This window comes from Salvia hispanica, chromosome 4 (assembly GCF_023119035.1).
Source record: "Salvia hispanica cultivar TCC Black 2014 chromosome 4, UniMelb_Shisp_WGS_1.0, whole genome shotgun sequence".
Classification (NCBI taxonomy): Eukaryota; Viridiplantae; Streptophyta; class Magnoliopsida; order Lamiales; family Lamiaceae; genus Salvia; species Salvia hispanica.
The window spans coordinates 5772518-5788566 of NC_062968.1; the positions used below are offsets into that span (position 1 = coordinate 5772518).

The 16049-nt window shown below is 37.1% G+C and overlaps 4 protein-coding genes across 4 annotated transcripts; 3 read left to right on the forward strand and 1 right to left on the reverse strand.

The window, feature by feature from the left end:
* The first annotated feature begins 1523 nt into the window (after positions 1 to 1523).
* On the forward strand, positions 1524 to 3091 carry LOC125220247. Its single transcript, XM_048122407.1, has 2 exons — positions 1524 to 1997; positions 2114 to 3091. Exons 1-2 carry the CDS (start codon positions 1524 to 1526, stop codon positions 3089 to 3091), a joined length of 1452 nt encoding a protein of 483 aa, XP_047978364.1.
* Positions 3092 to 3403: 312 nt separating this feature from the next.
* On the forward strand, positions 3404 to 4598 carry LOC125220248 (cyclin-SDS-like). The gene is given in 7 exon segments (XM_048122408.1): positions 3404 to 3552; positions 3611 to 3659; positions 3764 to 3825; positions 3935 to 4063; positions 4213 to 4271; positions 4274 to 4412; positions 4544 to 4598. Coding segments are annotated over 7 exon segments (642 nt in total).
* Positions 4579 to 6295, reverse strand: LOC125218231 (binding partner of ACD11 1-like). The gene is made up of 5 exons (XM_048119864.1): positions 5914 to 6295; positions 5700 to 5803; positions 5546 to 5621; positions 5346 to 5429; positions 4579 to 5248 (listed from the first exon to the last, which is right to left on the reverse strand). Exons 1-5 carry the CDS (start codon positions 5989 to 5991, stop codon positions 4685 to 4687), a joined length of 906 nt encoding a protein of 301 aa, XP_047975821.1. The 5' UTR covers positions 5992 to 6295; the 3' UTR covers positions 4579 to 4684.
* A 1089-nt stretch (positions 6296 to 7384) lies between these two features.
* On the forward strand, positions 7385 to 9517 carry LOC125223770 (vestitone reductase-like). Its single transcript, XM_048127064.1, has 4 exons — positions 7385 to 7571; positions 8135 to 8650; positions 8733 to 8928; positions 9005 to 9517. Exons 1-4 carry the CDS (start codon positions 7448 to 7450, stop codon positions 9144 to 9146), a joined length of 978 nt encoding a protein of 325 aa, XP_047983021.1. The 5' UTR covers positions 7385 to 7447; the 3' UTR covers positions 9147 to 9517.
* The last annotated feature ends 6532 nt before the right edge of the window (positions 9518 to 16049 follow it).

Below are 16049 nucleotides of genomic sequence, written 5' to 3' on the forward strand. Positions count from 1 at the left end.
ATTTTTATTTTATTATATGTAAACACACATAGTTTTTTGGGTTGGATTTAGGGGGTAAGAGATATAAATATATATAATAATTAGAAAAATCATAAGAAACAATACTCCTAACCTAAGCCAATTGAGAAAATCCTCACTCGAAAAAATGTGTAAAAGAATTTTCTGAGCTGTTAATAAAGATTCTTTATGCGTGCATCGTGCGTGCACCTACTCAACCGAGTGTATTTGCATTTTATTAATATTAAACCGAATTACATATCCTAATTATCATAGACTCATAGTTGCTTAAAGCGATTCTCTTCTCTAACACACGCAAATCATTTTATTATTTTTCCCGTTCATTTGAATTAGATAATTATTTTTTGCCGTTCATTTGAATTAGATAAAATTGTTACTACTACTACTACTACTATTTACCATCCGCTAATGGTAAGTTGACTAATTTTTTTCACATGGCAATAAAGGCCCCCAATATTATTTAAGTCAATTTAGAGTTTTAGACAATCTTATAGCAGCCATTAGGTCATATTATGTCTTACAATAAAATTGTTTTTCCTCCCGGACACAAATTATTTAATTTTTTTCGTTTGTTTGAATTAGATAACTATTACTTTGACTAAAGACTGAAAACACATTTTAAAATGTTGCTTTATAGTCTTTTGGTTGAAAAATTGTTTCAATACCAATTAGACCATTCGATGATGGTAAGTTGACTATTTTTTTTCACTTTGTTTACACGCACTTCATTAGTCAAATTTATTAGTTGTTTATTTGAATTTACACCAAGTATTATAAGTTGATTATTTTCCTTTTCAATTCTAACTCATAGTAATTCTTTCTGCCTGCGAAAAATCACATTGTTTTTTAATTGTTGCACATTCGTGAGGCAACTCATTTTTCCAACTGTTATATTCATTTGTCATCTATATTTCATTTTTATTAATAATCACAATTGGATTCTTTTCATATTGGTTCACAATTTATGAATCATTACTTAAAAGATGCACGAAAATCACAATCTACTGTCACAAATTAATGAATCAATGCACAAAGTTATAAGCATGTCTGTAATTATGTATATCGCTCTCTATCGCACGCACGAACACATCCGTGCATGTTCCTGCGCGTTCGTGCAAGTGGACTTATATATTTTTATTCTTAGTCTACAAAATAGGTCAAATAACGGTTCTAATTTAAGTACTAATTTATTCGCATGTTTCTAAGTTCTAACATATATTATGCATAATTAATCCACATTCGTTATTTTATTGGTAATACTAACTTCTTAATTGGGCATTGTGTAAAGAGCTCATTCTTTAATTTCTAGTACATTGTTATCTGTTTTGGGAATCATGGTGATTTGATTTTGATCATATGTATATGATTATGTGTCTAAGCTATGATGGATTGACTTAATGTTTATTCTTGATTGAGTTTTGATATTGCACAAGCATTCTAATTTTGCTATTGCACTAGCATTCTAATTTTGATATTGCACAAACTGATGCATCTTTAGTTGACAGATGACTAATTGTATGGAGAATCAAGTTGCATCCTCGTTGTATGATTCGTTTGGGGAGCCAAAAATCGCACCTCGAGTTGGGGATGAATATCAGGCTGAACTGCCTCAGTTTCGCGGAGATTCAAACACTGGTATGAGTAGAATGGATGAAATAGACGAGCGCAGTTGTATGGTGCCTGAAATATGTGATGAATGCTGGTCTGAAGCTGAGAAGGGCTGTTTCCTTGTTGGATTGTACATATTTGCAAAGAACTTTGTCGAGATAAAGAAATTTGTTGGGACGAAGGATATGTTAGCTGTGCAGTCGTACTACTATGGGGCGTTCTACTCTTCACCGGAGTATCGCAGATGGTTCAGCGCTAAGCACAAGAGATGCAAATTAGGCCGGGGATTGTTTTATGGGCTAAGGCTGCAAGAATTTCTATCTAGGGTGCTACCAAGAGTCGAGGAGGAGTCTCGGAATGCTCTATTGGAGGTACTTATAATTGCTGATGTTTTCATCTAAATATCTGCGTTTTTACTTGATTGAATTCCAAATAGTGCAGAAATGTGCTCATTTAGTGCACTTTTGTGCTGATTTTTTCTTTCTAGGTTTCTAAATCATTTGAGAATGAAAAGATATCAGTGGCAGAGTATGCCTTCCGTTTGAAGGCGATGATTGGTACAGAGTTGCTCGTGGAAGCCGTTGGCATTGGGAGAAAGCATCAAGATCTCACTGCAATGGCTACGCGGCACTCAAAGGCACGCGGCCATGATATGCCATCAGAGAAGGTTTATACCTCACTTACAACAGCTGAGATATCGAGCTTGTTGAGTGGAGAGCACCGACTGAGCAAGGCCAGATCGAATGATCTGTTCTGGGAGGCAGTCTGGCCGCGTCTGCTAGCAAGTGGTTGGCATTCAGAGGAGGCCACGAACTACCGAGACGTTGCTAGTTCAAATGCAAGTCCTAGCCTAGTTTTTCTTATTCCCGGAGTGAAGAGATTTTCGAGGAGAGATTTGGTGAGAGGTGATCAATATTTTAATACTGTGGCTGATGTGTTGAGAAAAGTTTCTCAAGAGCCTGCCCTGCTGGAGCTCGACCAAGAAGCAGAACAATGTGGATTGAGTAATGATGAGAGTTTTTCTGTCACTGTTGTGGATACAGGCCTCCCAGATGGGAAGGTAGTCGAATTCAGAACCTTCCCATCTGCAGCAGAGATTAGTCGAGAAAGGACTGATGCCGCGGATGAAGAAGCTCGTGCGACTTCCCCTGATGTGCACAAGAAACGCACCACTCGAGATCAAGTAAGCAAGAATCTTGATATATTGCCATCCACTAGCAACAACAGCATTGAACAGCAGCAACAACCTCAGTTTTATATTGACCTCAACTTCCCTCCAGAGGCCGAGGCTGGCTCCTTTTCTGCTGAGCAAGATATCATCGCTTCCAAAAACAATGCTAGCTCGAACCAAACAAGGTTTAGCACGAGGCGTAGGCCTCCAACGATGAGGGTTCTAGAAGCTGTTGCGCACGGATACTTGAGCGTGAACAAGAAGCAGAAGAAGAAGAAGGAAGACGGGCAATGAGCAAGCGAGGTACAACGTGATGGTGATGATAATATTCATTGCGTATGCATAGGCCCGCCTGAAGAAATCCGATTTAGCTTGCTCGGAGCAGTTCTCCATCGGCGCCGTTACGAATAGTGGTGAAGAATCATATGAAGAAGAGGAGCAAAAACTGGAGTTGCGCCTCTGGAAGTCAATTTAAACAGCAGTTCTGCAGATCGACCTTTACCTTGAAGATCGATCATAATTCGGATGTAATCAATGTGAGTTCCGAATTATTTAATCGACGGCATTCGGTTTCGGGTAGATTGGGGAATTCGCGGCGGCGGATTAATGCGAGCAGAGTCATCATCGTGTTCAGTAACGAACAGAGACTTGAATTTGAAGAGTTCGAATGTGAAGTTTCTAGCCGCGAACGACGCGATGGTGTTGGAGGTCGAAGATGAAGAAAGCTTCAGGATGATGAGGATGAGAGAGAGGAGGCAAGAATATATATGTGCACGATTATGCAGAGGAATACTGTAATGATACTTCCTACAGAGACCTAGTCATTCAACAACGCTTGCAAATGCTACACTGGATTGTTGAGGTCTTTTGTTTTCATTATATCCTCCATAGTGAAATTGCTGAGGAGAAAGTATTGGTCTAATTTGGTAGGGAAATGATTTAGACTTTTTGGAGGTTCTGTTTCAGATTGCTGGCATTGCGTTCCTCACTTTAGCCACCAGGCTTGAAGAAAATCAACCCTACAACTGGTACAGATTTGTTACTGTGTTATCTATGTATATGTGTGGCCGTCTGCAAAATTGCTTTGGAAACTTCAGCATTGCTATGGACTTCTAACTTGAATAATATCTGTATCAGTGTCTGGAAGAAGTCATTTTACGTCGGTGGGACTATATATGCCCGGTGTGAAGTGGTGGCTATGGAGTGGCTAGTGCAGGAAGTCCTCAACTTCAAATGCTTCCTTCCCACCGTGTACAACTTCCTTTGGTACATACGAGTACATGGCTTCTCCAATTGCTTTCAGTGTATAACCTTCAAATTTAGATGCAGATCTTTTTTTACTTGTCCTTACATCAGTTTACTCTTGGATGCAAATGAGTGTTTTCTCAGGCTGTTTCGACTTTCAATGTGCACAGGTTCTACCTTAAAGATGCAAAAGCTAACGAGAACGTGGAGAAGACAGCCAAATGCCTTGCAGTACTCACCTGATGGGACACCAGCAGCTTTGCTACTTGCCATCAACGGTGGCAGCTGCACTTGTTATTATTGCTTCAATTGCAACTGAGCAAGATGCTTCCTCCCACTCGGCCATAAAGATTTACCAGAATGCATTAAGGTATTTGTTATATTGTATGTATACCGATCATCATAAACATCCAATACGAGCACGATTGTAAATTCAAATAGAATTTGTAAGCAACACATAGAATTCCTACTCTACTGTAAGAATCCCCTGATAAACTGTAGGGTGATCTTATTCTTTTCAACTGATCATAAACCAGTTACCAGTTACCAAATGTAATTGCAGTACATTTAACACGCTGTCATTGTTTTGGTAGGTATGTAATCACGCAATCTTCAATTTTTGTTCTGGAAAACTCAAACTAACTATAGATGCTTGCTACTCACATCAGCTGAACTGACCGGAAGAGCTGGTGACGAGTTGTAACGACTGGCGTTGATGAATTGGGAATATATTGCATCGCCCTCTTTCCCTAGGCTCTTCCTCTTCTCCTCCTCCTCCTCAACGCTCTCCACCTTCTGCATTGTCATCACCCCTACATCCTCGACCGCCTTTGTGATGGCTATGTATGCATTAGTGACCCACGAAGCTCCGGTCAAGACATAGCTATTGCCCTTGATGACAGATCCTGCACTGCTGGCGGTAACCTCAACAGCTGAATAAGCGAACTTTGTAATATCTGATACTTGAAACAGCTCATCCATTTCTCTCACCATCTCGTTTGCTACAGCTGTGCCCACTCTTAGCTTCTTGCTCAGCTCAAAACTTCGGTCTAGGGAAGCAACGGTAGCCAAGGCGTGTACTGTCAATTTGTGCTTCCCGTCAAATGACTTTGCCCTTTTGAGACTATCCTTTCCCAAGACAAAGCCCCTAGCTAGCATGGTGCTCACCACATCCTCAGCCTTCTTCACAGCACTCGACTTGGGCGGCTTCAATGGAAGGAAACATCAAATGCACAAGTTACTAGATTGCAAAATGCCATCTATAGTTTTTTTTTCGATTTATTTGTGAGTAGAGTTAACTTACTGATGTGAGGGAAGCAGCATCTGGAGGCAGTTGATAATTCTTAATCAGCGTTATTGACACATAGAGATCAGCTAACTTGGATCCCTGAAATTTGATTTATCTGAATATACTCAGTTACCATCTTAAAATAAAGGGATCAGCCTTTCATCAACAAATCATTGCTAGTTTCGCTGATCCATAAAATGAATAGTAATGCTCACATTCAAAATTGCAGCTCTGCTTGCTCCCTGAGAATCCATGAAGGTGATATAAGCAACCTGAGTTGCTTTACTTTCCCTGAAGAATTAACATTACTCGTGTCAACCACACACGTAGCTATTATTTGACAACGCTACAAGCCCAAGAAACACTGACCTCTGCATCTCAATATAAACTATGCTCCCAGAAAAGGTAAAGAAGTCAAATATATTGCGTTCGGACACATGTAGCGAGACATTGCTGACCTTAATCGTCCTAACCTGTCGATATTGGATATAATGTAAGAATATCTGATCTCTAGTGAATTACAAAACTAAGGTTATAGTTATAGCTAAAACAAGTGCGATTTGTGTGAGGACATAAACCTCACATTTGAATCTGAAACGTCGATCGTCCAGCTAGGAGAAGTTGGCTGCAATTCTCCTTCTATTGCTTCGGCACGATCCATCAATTGTGCACATTAACGTAGCCTAATTGTTACATTTCCATATATAGGTGTTTCAAAAACTGGATTGGATCTCTAGAGAGAATTTTACAATTGCACAACAATTTAAAGAAATGCAGATTCTTCCTTAGCCACATGCATGTTCATTGCAAACCAACGCATGAAATGTTCAAATGCAGCACAAAAAAGGGCTATTTCAATGCCTTAGGCATTAACATTCCGAATGATCTGTTCAAGAACTAAAAATTACTGGTGCAAGAAATAGAAAGTGAAAGGGGGATTGATCTGAATCATCTGATCTGCTACATATGAAATGATCTTGAGAATCCCTTCTGCTATCATTCCTATAAACTTTGGTTCAATACTGATATTTTAGTGTTACATGAAATTTATAAATCTGAAGGAGAAAAAGTGAGCTTCAAATTAGAGAATTGATAATTCAATGGCCACGGTAAAAATTGCAAGGATGAAAAAGGTTAGGCGATTAAATTTAAACTAAACATATTTTGTCAATTTTTTAAAAGATTTTAATTAGTATTAGCAAATACTAGAAATTATCTACAAAAAGGAAGAGACATTCAAATCAATCACATCTCGTTTATAATAAAATTTAATAGTATTGTTATTTTAAAGAAATACTACTACTCGTCTACTCCTGCATTTCAATTTGCTTTCAAAAACCCATATAATCGATATCGATCATGATATACATTAACGTACTCTGTCTGTAAATATTTTACTTCTATCACTTGGTATTTTCATATGAATCAGAGACCTTGATTCTCGATCATCACATAATTTTATCCTTTTTTTTCTAAATGATAAAATCAAAACTGATGTAGCATACCACAGTGAAAACGACCATGCCCATTTTAATTTAAAATAATTTTTAAAAATAGTACAGTAAATAAAAATTCACATTGCTGAAGAAGGAAGGATTCTAAACGTCTCCTCTTCCTTATTTGACAAATTTGTCTTAATTTGACAAATGCAAAAAGTAGTAAGAACAAATAGACTGAAATTGTTGATTGATTGTTACTAATTGATTACCCAATCTCAATCTTATTAGCCGGCTTTAATTACCACAATAGTTTTGATTTTATTACTAATTAAAGTAAAATTCTGGTTAGTGAACTAAAATATAAATGCTCGTATTAATTATATCCATGGACGTATTGTCTACTTGTAATTTGGCAGTTTTATGCATAAAGTTGCAGCTATAATAATGATTTAACGAATTTCAAATACAAACATATACTAATTAATCAATTATTGTACTGGTTGAGTAATTTGCATTAGATCATTATCATTTGACTAACTATGGAAATGGGAGAAAATAAAGACATAAATCTTCTGCCGGCTAGAGCTTACGTCCAAGAGAAAAATACATATATTCTTCACTTTACCATTATTTAAAGAGACATACATCCATTGCTCCCACTTGAATGAGAGAGAGAAGATGGCGAATGTAAACAAAAAGAGAGTGTGTGTGACTGGTGGAACAGGTTTTCTTGGATCATGGACGATCAAGAGGCTACTTGAAGACGGCTACTCCGTCAACGCCACCGTCAGACTCCATCCAGGTTCCTATTTTTCTCGCTTCTGTGAGATACGCATATTTCTAACGTGTCAATAAAAAATATAAGTGAGATCATGTAAGCTGTTAGAAACATAGATCAAGCAGTGGCGGATACACATATGAATGTCTTGGGGCTTAAGCCTCTAATAAACTTGATTTTTTTATATTTTTCTTTTATAATTTTTTTAATTAATATCAATTTCATGAAACTTCTTATATAAAATCCTCTATTAATGAGCTAAATTATATGATCATAATTTGAATAGTTTTTTTTATAAAAGAGCCTCTATCAGTGATGATTTCTGCTTCCGTCATATAGACCAAGGGTTCATGTGCATTAGATCCAAGGATTCTAGTTTGCGTCTTTAAATATATGCATCTCTAACAACTTGCATAATCAAATGTTTATGTTTTTCAGGTGACACGTTAATATGTGTCTCTCATATTAACACACCTGTTACCATTTCTCGAAAGTAAAAAGATTTTGTAAATATATTATTTTTCTCTATATTCGTCTACTTCGAGAAAAAAATCGAGCCTCGATTTTGAACTTTTTTTTATTAATAGACCAAAAGAGGGACATTAGCTACCTCACGAATCTACCCGGCGCGTCCGAGCGGCTGCGGATCTTCAACGCCGACTTGGACGAGCCGGACACCTTCGCGGCTGCCATCGAAGGATGCGACGGCGTGTTCCACATGGCCCACCCGCTCGACTTCGCCGAGAAAGACACCGAAGAGGTGAAGCTCAAACGCGTCACCACCGCCCTACACGGCATCCTACGCGCCTGCGCCGACTCCAAATCGGTCCGCCGCGTCGTCTACACCTCCAGCGTCTCCGCCGCCCTCTTCAGCGCCGCCACCAACGACGAAAACTCGTGGACCGACGTGGAGCTCATCCGCAGCCTGAACACCTTCGGAGGGCCCTACGTCGTGACGAAGACGGTGGCGGAGAGAGCCGCAATCGATCTGGCGGCGGAGCTCGATTTGGACCTCGTCTCCGTGTTGCCGACGTGGATCACTGGCCCTTTCATTTGCCCTAATTTGCCGGATACTGTTCACATCTCCATGGCCTTGATTAATGGTACACTAATTCAAAATTGTGTATTTTCTTATTACTTGAGCAACAAGCAAATCTTGAATTCGAATTGGAATTGATAACGTAGGTGACAAGGGACACTACCAGCACCTAAAAGAAGCGAGTTTAGTCCACGTGGATGATGTCGCTCGGGCGCATATCCATCTGCTGGAGTATCCGGAAGCGAAGGGGCGATATATTGTTGCCGCGGCTCAGTTCACTATTGATGAGCTCTCTCATTTCCTTGCTGCTAAATATCCACATTATCAGATGCCTTCTTCAGAGTAAATTCAATTATTTTTTAAAAAAAAATAAATTGATTAGGCATTAATTTTTTATTTTTTACTTTTGGGGGTGCAGTGTGTGGAAAGATGTGACGGCGGTGAAATCGTCGGGGCTGTCGACGAAGAAGCTGGAGGAAACGGGATTCAAGTATGAGAATGGATTGGATGAAATGTTTGACGACGCAATTAAAGCATGCAAAGAGAAAGGGCTTATGTAGATGTATTTGAATGAATTCGATTATGGTTTCATCTTGATTTGAAGTTTAATTGTGTGTTTTCTCGTGCAAAAATTGGGAGGAATAAACGTTGTTCGTGATGTAAGTACTAGTATAAAAATTTAAGGTTACAAAATAATGAAGATTTTTTTTAAGATGAGAAGCAGCACCAGCGCCGACGCCACCTCTCTTTTCAAAATCGGTTAATAGTTAGGCACTATTTTTGCAAAATCATACTTATAACAAAGTAGTGTAAGTGTAACCTTTTGTTACACGATATTCACTATTCGTAGATCTTGCAAGTGTAAACACGTAGTAGTACATTGTTATACGCTATTTGCAAATTGAAAACCGTATAACAATTGTTATTTTCAGATTTTTTTTGTCTGCATTATGTATATTTGACTAAAATAAGGTTACGATATTCGCACCGGGCGATTTAATTTTTATATTTAGAAAATAGGAGTATATGTCAGGGGAGGAGTGATCAATTGCTAACTAATTAGCTATTTCAAATTAAGATTAAATCTTAGCAATTAGATTAGAAGATAATGTCACATAAATTATATTTTTAATTAAGAAAATTAATAAATAAAGTATTAATGTCAATTCTCTCTCATTAAAATCATCTTAAAACTTTAAATTTGCGTAACTTTCTCGATTTAAATTATTTTTTCGCAAAAAATATATCAAAATAAAGATAATTTTATAAGGATTCCAATGAGATCTCAATTGCATATGTTCCGACGACATTCGGATGATGAAATTTGATATTTTTTATTTTAGTTTTCGTAAATATTGATAACCAGATTTTTATCAACAAATACATCAAAAAATCTCAATAAAACCATGTAAAAATCTCAATAAAATCATGTAAAAATCTCAATAAATATGTGTTGATATTTTTTCTTGTACTAGTGTTGATATTCTTATGTCATATTGTTGATATTTGTAATACACTATATTGATATAAAAAAACATTCACGAAAATTATCATATGATAACATAATGACGATATTACCCTTTTGTTGATATTTTGTCTACTACTCCCTCCGTCCCGGCTAAGATGACACATTGCTTAGCCGGCACGAGATTTTAGGAGTTATTGGTTAAAGTGTTTAATTGGAGAGAGAAGGTGGGTGTAGGTATTAAAGTAGAGAGATGAAGATAGATGGATATTTTAATAGGAGTGAAAAAAAGTGGTTGAGTGTATTAATTAGAGAGAGAAAGTTACCAAAAAAGGAAATGTGTCATCTTAGTTGGGACAAACTAAAAAGGAAAACGTGTCATCTTAAGCGGGAAACAAACTAAAAAGGAAAACGTGTCATCTTAAGCGGGACGGAGGGAGTATTTATTGAGATTCGTAAGATTTAATCTCATTCACTTATTTTAAAATCTAAAGATGGAGAATTTAGTCTTGATTTTGGATTAGGGTGCTATAAGCATTTCAACATGACTCATATATGTCACGTCTAAGTTTATATGTTTAAACCTAGTAATAGTGTTTCTCATGAATCATGATAGATGGTATTGTATCACGTCTAAGTTTATATGTTTAAACCTAGTAATAGTGTTTCTCATGAATCATGATAGATGGTATTGTATCACAACCCCTATTATATAATTTGACAATTTTATAACAAAATTTACAACAAATTGCTTGATGGGCTCTTGAGCCCAGTTTGTGTCATTTTTAATTCTGAATAAAAATTTGAGGTGATGGTTATGATTTTTGAACTAGTAGCTTGCTATTAATGAGCATTTCAAAATTGAGATCCTATACCCCAATATCTATGTATCATTCTGAATTTCTGACAATTTGTTCTATTGTTAACTTTTAGTTATTTTCCATTGTTTTTCTTCAATTTCAATGCACAGTGATTTATTTAATCTGATTATAAAATACTCCTACTAACTAGTGGGTTGATTAAAATTAGAGTGTACTATAATTTTTCAAAAATTCAAAGGTTATGATAATATTACTTTAAGATTTTTAAAAGTAATTAAATAATTAACGTTGCGAAAATGCGAAATATAGGGCTATCTCTGGCACACGATGTCAAATCAAGTGCGATACATGTATTTGTAATGCCTATTATTATGCAAGGTATCAATACTATATTTATGATAAGAAAATCTAATTATAATAATTTAATCTCTAGTAATAAGTTGAATAACTAAGATTTATATTATCTATAAGGTGTGATACAAAACTCAAAAGATTTATACATATAGAAGACATAAAGGCTTTGGTTTATCACAAAGTTGTACTACACTTGGCAAAATCTATTGGGTAGGCTCGCAGGCGAAGGAATATCCATAAGCATATATCAAAAAATTCAAAAGGTGTAGATCAATTGTCTAGAGCGCAACCCCACACGCAGTAATATGAGTTTATCGAAGATACTAGCTGTATTAGGAGTATTTTATTATTTAAATATTTATGGATAAAGCATTAAATTATCCAATATTTTATCATCTACTCATCTCCTCTCACAAAGAGATTAGAAAAATTAAAAGAGAACAAGAACAAAAGGGAAACCCATTTCATTCCCTTCTCACTCTGTCATACTACTAAGCACTACTACTATTTCTTCAACAAATTTGAATATAAATTCTGTCATCACTTTGCCGACTAATAGTAGTAGTAGTATTTTTTTATGTCAAGACTTAAATGATTAATTTATTTGAACACTTGCAAAAGGCATGTTACTGCATTTGCATAATGGACTACAAATGTCATCCGTTATACAATATAAGCACATGACACAAAATATGCCACGTTTTTTTATTTGATACTCCCTCTGTTTCATAGTAATGGAGACGTTTCATAGTGAGGGAGCTGAGGGAGTACTACCTCCGTACCATAATAGAAGTCATATTTGATATGGGCACAGATTTTAAGAAATGTAATGAATAGTTGATTGAAAAAGTTAGTGGAATATGTGGTCCAATTTTTTATATTGATTTTATAATAAAATGTGAGTAAAGTGAATTAGTGTAATATGAGACTTATTTACTATTTTTAGTAAAAAATAAAATGTGACTCTTATTATGGGACAGACTGAAATGATAAATTGTGATTTTTATTGTGAGATGGAGCTAGTATTATACTCCTCCGTCCTATATTAGTTGAGGCGTTTCTTTTCGGTACAAGATTTAAGAAAGTTGCGTTTAGTGAGTTAAATAAAGTAGAAAAGAGAATAAATTAGAAAGAGAAGAGAGAGTAAAGTTAAAGAAAGAATAAAATAAGTATGATTAGATGTTTTATTTTTAGTTCAGAATAACTTAAAATGAAATACGACTCAAGTAACTTGGAACGGAGGAAATAGTATTATAATATTGTTCCCTACCCCACCTCGTCGCATTCAATAACACTTTATACTAGCAATTAATGTTAATAAAAAATTGAGATAACCTTTTACCAAAAATTTTTTTTTTTGAGATAACCATTGAAATATAGAAGGGCCCGGCCGGCCGAAGACTGTGTAATTAGGCCTAAGCGATAAGGGCATTTGAGCACGTGGTATTTGATGATTTGGGGTTTGGGGTACAACCATTTAATGCGGGCCTTGCACTTCGGAGTTTTGGCGGTAATATCGATGCACACTGGATAAAATCTCTTTCTAACAACCCTCACTGTTTTATCCACTCTCATTTATCATTGACTTTGACTCCCCTTTTCACTCTTACTTCCTCCTCCATTTAATTCGATAGTTGCTTTAAAAAAGGTGAAGGGAAGTGAATTAGTTATAATGAAATATGAATCTTACTTTTATAATATAATGTCAATGTAATAAGTTAGTCAAAAGTAAAGTTCACATAGAAAAAAAAAGAAACAAAGCAAATACTATAAGCATTGTTTTATGGATAAACTGAAATGACAAATGTATTATTTCTTAGAAAAAAAGCGTGAATTAATTTGAAATTTAATTATCATACATATAGATTTATCATTCAGGTGTATTTATATGTATGCTTGATCAAATTTTGTTATAAACTAAATACAGCAATACTCTAAATTAAATTAGTGTAACTTTTTTTATTGTGAAGTGAATATACGTTGGATTTTAAATACTAACAAAGACAAACTAAATATTTCATTCGTCTCATAATAAATATAATATTTTTAATTCAGCACAAGTTTTTATGCAGTTTTGTTTTATGAGCTGGATAGAGAGAGAATAAAGTAGAGATTTAAATATTTTTGTATTAGAAGATGTGTTATTTTGAATGTGTCATTCAAAATTAAAATATCATATATAGATTGGGATAGAAGGAGTATAACTGTAATTCCAATTGAGTTGAAACTTAAAGGAAAATAGATTAAAAAATATTGGAATATGATTTCTATTTTTATGTAACACTATTATATTTATTTCATTTTAAGTGAAACATTTTTTATTTATCATGATATTTTACGTAAAATTATTTTATGATTTAATTGAGATAATAACGTAAGAGGATAAAAATAAGATAATAATGTTTATATTTCAAGAAATATGTAATCATACGGCCTATGAGAAACTGAATTCTCCGAATAGTTGAAAGATTAAACTTTTTGCAAGCGTTTGCAATGTAATATCTTTATGCTAAAATTTGAATCTTTTACCGACGTTTTCGTTATAATATCTTTACGGCAATGAAAAGATATTTGCACCTAATAAAATATAATACTAGTGATAAATATAAACATAAATTTACATATATAATTAGTTTTTTTTATGTGTTTCACATTTCAAATTGGGTCATAATTTTTAATTAATTTTAAATAAATTAGAATATTATATTTATCCTTTAATAATATATCAGGCAAATTATAAAATATGCTTTATAAATTAGTACTATAAAGTATAAACAAAGGAAGAATGTGACGCTTCAAAAGCAAGAATGTGATTGTGTACTAAGAGCATCCGCAATGGTCGGCTAGCGACCGGCTAGCCGATTGGGCTGGCCGATCGCTCGTCGCTGGCCGAAGCGCTAGCCAATCGGCTAGCCGCCATTGTGGAGGCCCGATCGGCAGCAGCGCCGATTTTTGATTTTTTTTTGTTTTTTTTTAAATCATACATAAACGCGATTTTCGCTTCATTTTCATTTGCACCACTTGTTTTAACGAGTTTTCTCTCTCTCTAACTTTCTCAGTACAAGAGCATCATCGAGCGATGGATCACAACAACGAGTCCAAATCCAGCGACGAGTGGATCTCGACTCCCACTAGCACCCGTGGATCCGGATGGGGGCGATGGGCACGGGGTTTAACATCCCTTAGAATCGATGATGGGGATGATGGCTGGTGCGCCGGGGGGAGGAACTGTGGGGGTATGCCTGGGGGTATGCCGTGGGGGACGCCGCGGCGGCGGCGCCGCCGCCTAGTGTAGGGGGGTATGTTCTGGGATGCGAAGAAGCAGATGATGCTGCAGCAACATATGACGGGGATGATGTGGCAGGGGGATGCCGGGGGGGATGCCGCACGGGGTATGCATCCCGGATGCCGGGGAGGGGGCGCAGGCGCCACCGGGAGGGGACGCGCATATCGGCCCCTCGCTTGATTTTTGACGGCCTGGCCTCACATGCCGACTCCCGGTGGAGACGCGCAGTTCTCTGCGATGACCTTCCGTCATCGCATGACATGGGGATCGATCTCGGCGCGATGATACCCTGCTCTGGAAATGATCCGGCCGCGCCGAAGAAGAAGACGAGGGGAGGGGGAAGCGGCAAGGCGGTCTCGGGCGAGCGTCATCGCAGCCCGCCTGCTCACTGGCCGGGGGAAGTGGACGGAGGATGAGTACGCCGCGGTGGCCAAGGGGTGGTTGGAGGTGTGCGACGATCCGCTGGTTACGAACAACCAGCTGGTCGTCAACATGTGGGCGAAGATCAGAGCTGCCTATGGGAGACACTGCCCGCACGGGGGAAGGACTTTCAAGCAACGAGGGAGGTCCGTGAAGGGGTGGGAGCGCACCAGGGCCGCGGTGGGCCGCTTCGCCCCACTCGAGTACACTCTCCATTCGCGTAACCAAACGCGGCTCAGATGTTACAGGTCTTCCGAGAGTGGAAGAACGCCACCGACCCCACGGAGAAGAGGTTTCTTCACGAGATGCTCGAGAGCATGCGTGCCGATTTAGAGATCGCGAGGTCACGGCTGGGGGTTCCGACGTGGGCTCAGATACCACGGGTGGCGGCAAGCGGCGGCGGCGGCGACGGCGACGGCGATGGCGATGATGAGTAGAGAGTGGCGGGGATCGTGTGTTGAAGCCCTTTTTTTTAAAAAAAAAAAATCATGTACTTTTTTTTTAAATCTTTGTACTTTTTTTTAATGGAATGGATTTTTTTCCCGTATATGTGTCGTAAATTTAATTCCGTATATCGCAATTTTAATTCCGTAAATGTAGTATATTTTGAATTGTTTTTATTGCATGGCCGGCCTATGGCTTTATCACTGGCCTAAATCTGACGTGGCAGGTGATTTTTTTAGTGTTATCGACGTGGCAGGGGAGAGAATGGCTGGCCTATGACTGGCCTAAGCACCATTGCGGATGCTCTAACCAAAGATTTGCATATTTTATTAGTCAAAGGATATCTCCTTCACTTAATTCCATTGCTTCAAGATTTTGTTAACAAAATTAGAATCAATGGACAATGATTTATTAAATCATTGATATAAATCATTGATTTTATAAAAAAAATCCGTAAATGACATTTTTTTATTATGTGAAAGGGACACACCAATGTTATACTTATTGGCGTGTTTAATTAAAAAGATGTCTATAATGTTGGCGTGCCAGGTTTTATTTTACTTTCAAATGATATATGCCATTAATATTGACGTGTTTTCTCTTTGCATAAAGTACAAAAAAAATCCCATTTAGTGAATTAGAGACCTTAATTAAAAAATAACTACAAATTCAA

Bases quoted from the DNA above. Each gene is read 5' to 3' on its own strand.
- LOC125223770 (XM_048127064.1), top strand. From the start codon at position 7,448: ATGGCGAATGTAAACAAAAAGAGAGTGTGTGTGACTGGTGGAACAGGT. The intron at 7,572-8,134 runs GTTCCTATTTTT...TTTTATTAATAG, and splicing joins CACCGTCAGACTCCATCCAG to ACCAAAAGAGGGACATTAGC. The intron at 8,651-8,732 runs GTACACTAATTC...TTGATAACGTAG, and splicing joins CTCCATGGCCTTGATTAATG to GTGACAAGGGACACTACCAG.
- LOC125220247 (XM_048122407.1), top strand. From the start codon at position 1,524: ATGACTAATTGTATGGAGAATCAAGTTGCATCCTCGTTGTATGATTCG. The intron at 1,998-2,113 runs GTACTTATAATT...TTTTCTTTCTAG, and splicing joins CTCGGAATGCTCTATTGGAG to GTTTCTAAATCATTTGAGAA.
- LOC125218231 (XM_048119864.1), bottom strand. From the start codon at position 5,991: ATGGATCGTGCCGAAGCAATAGAAGGAGAATTGCAGCCAACTTCTCCT. The intron at 5,430-5,545 runs GTGAGCATTACT...ATCAAATTTCAG, and splicing joins GCAGAGCTGCAATTTTGAAT to GGATCCAAGTTAGCTGATCT. The intron at 5,249-5,345 runs GTAAGTTAACTC...CTTCCATTGAAG, and splicing joins ATGCTGCTTCCCTCACATCA to CCGCCCAAGTCGAGTGCTGT.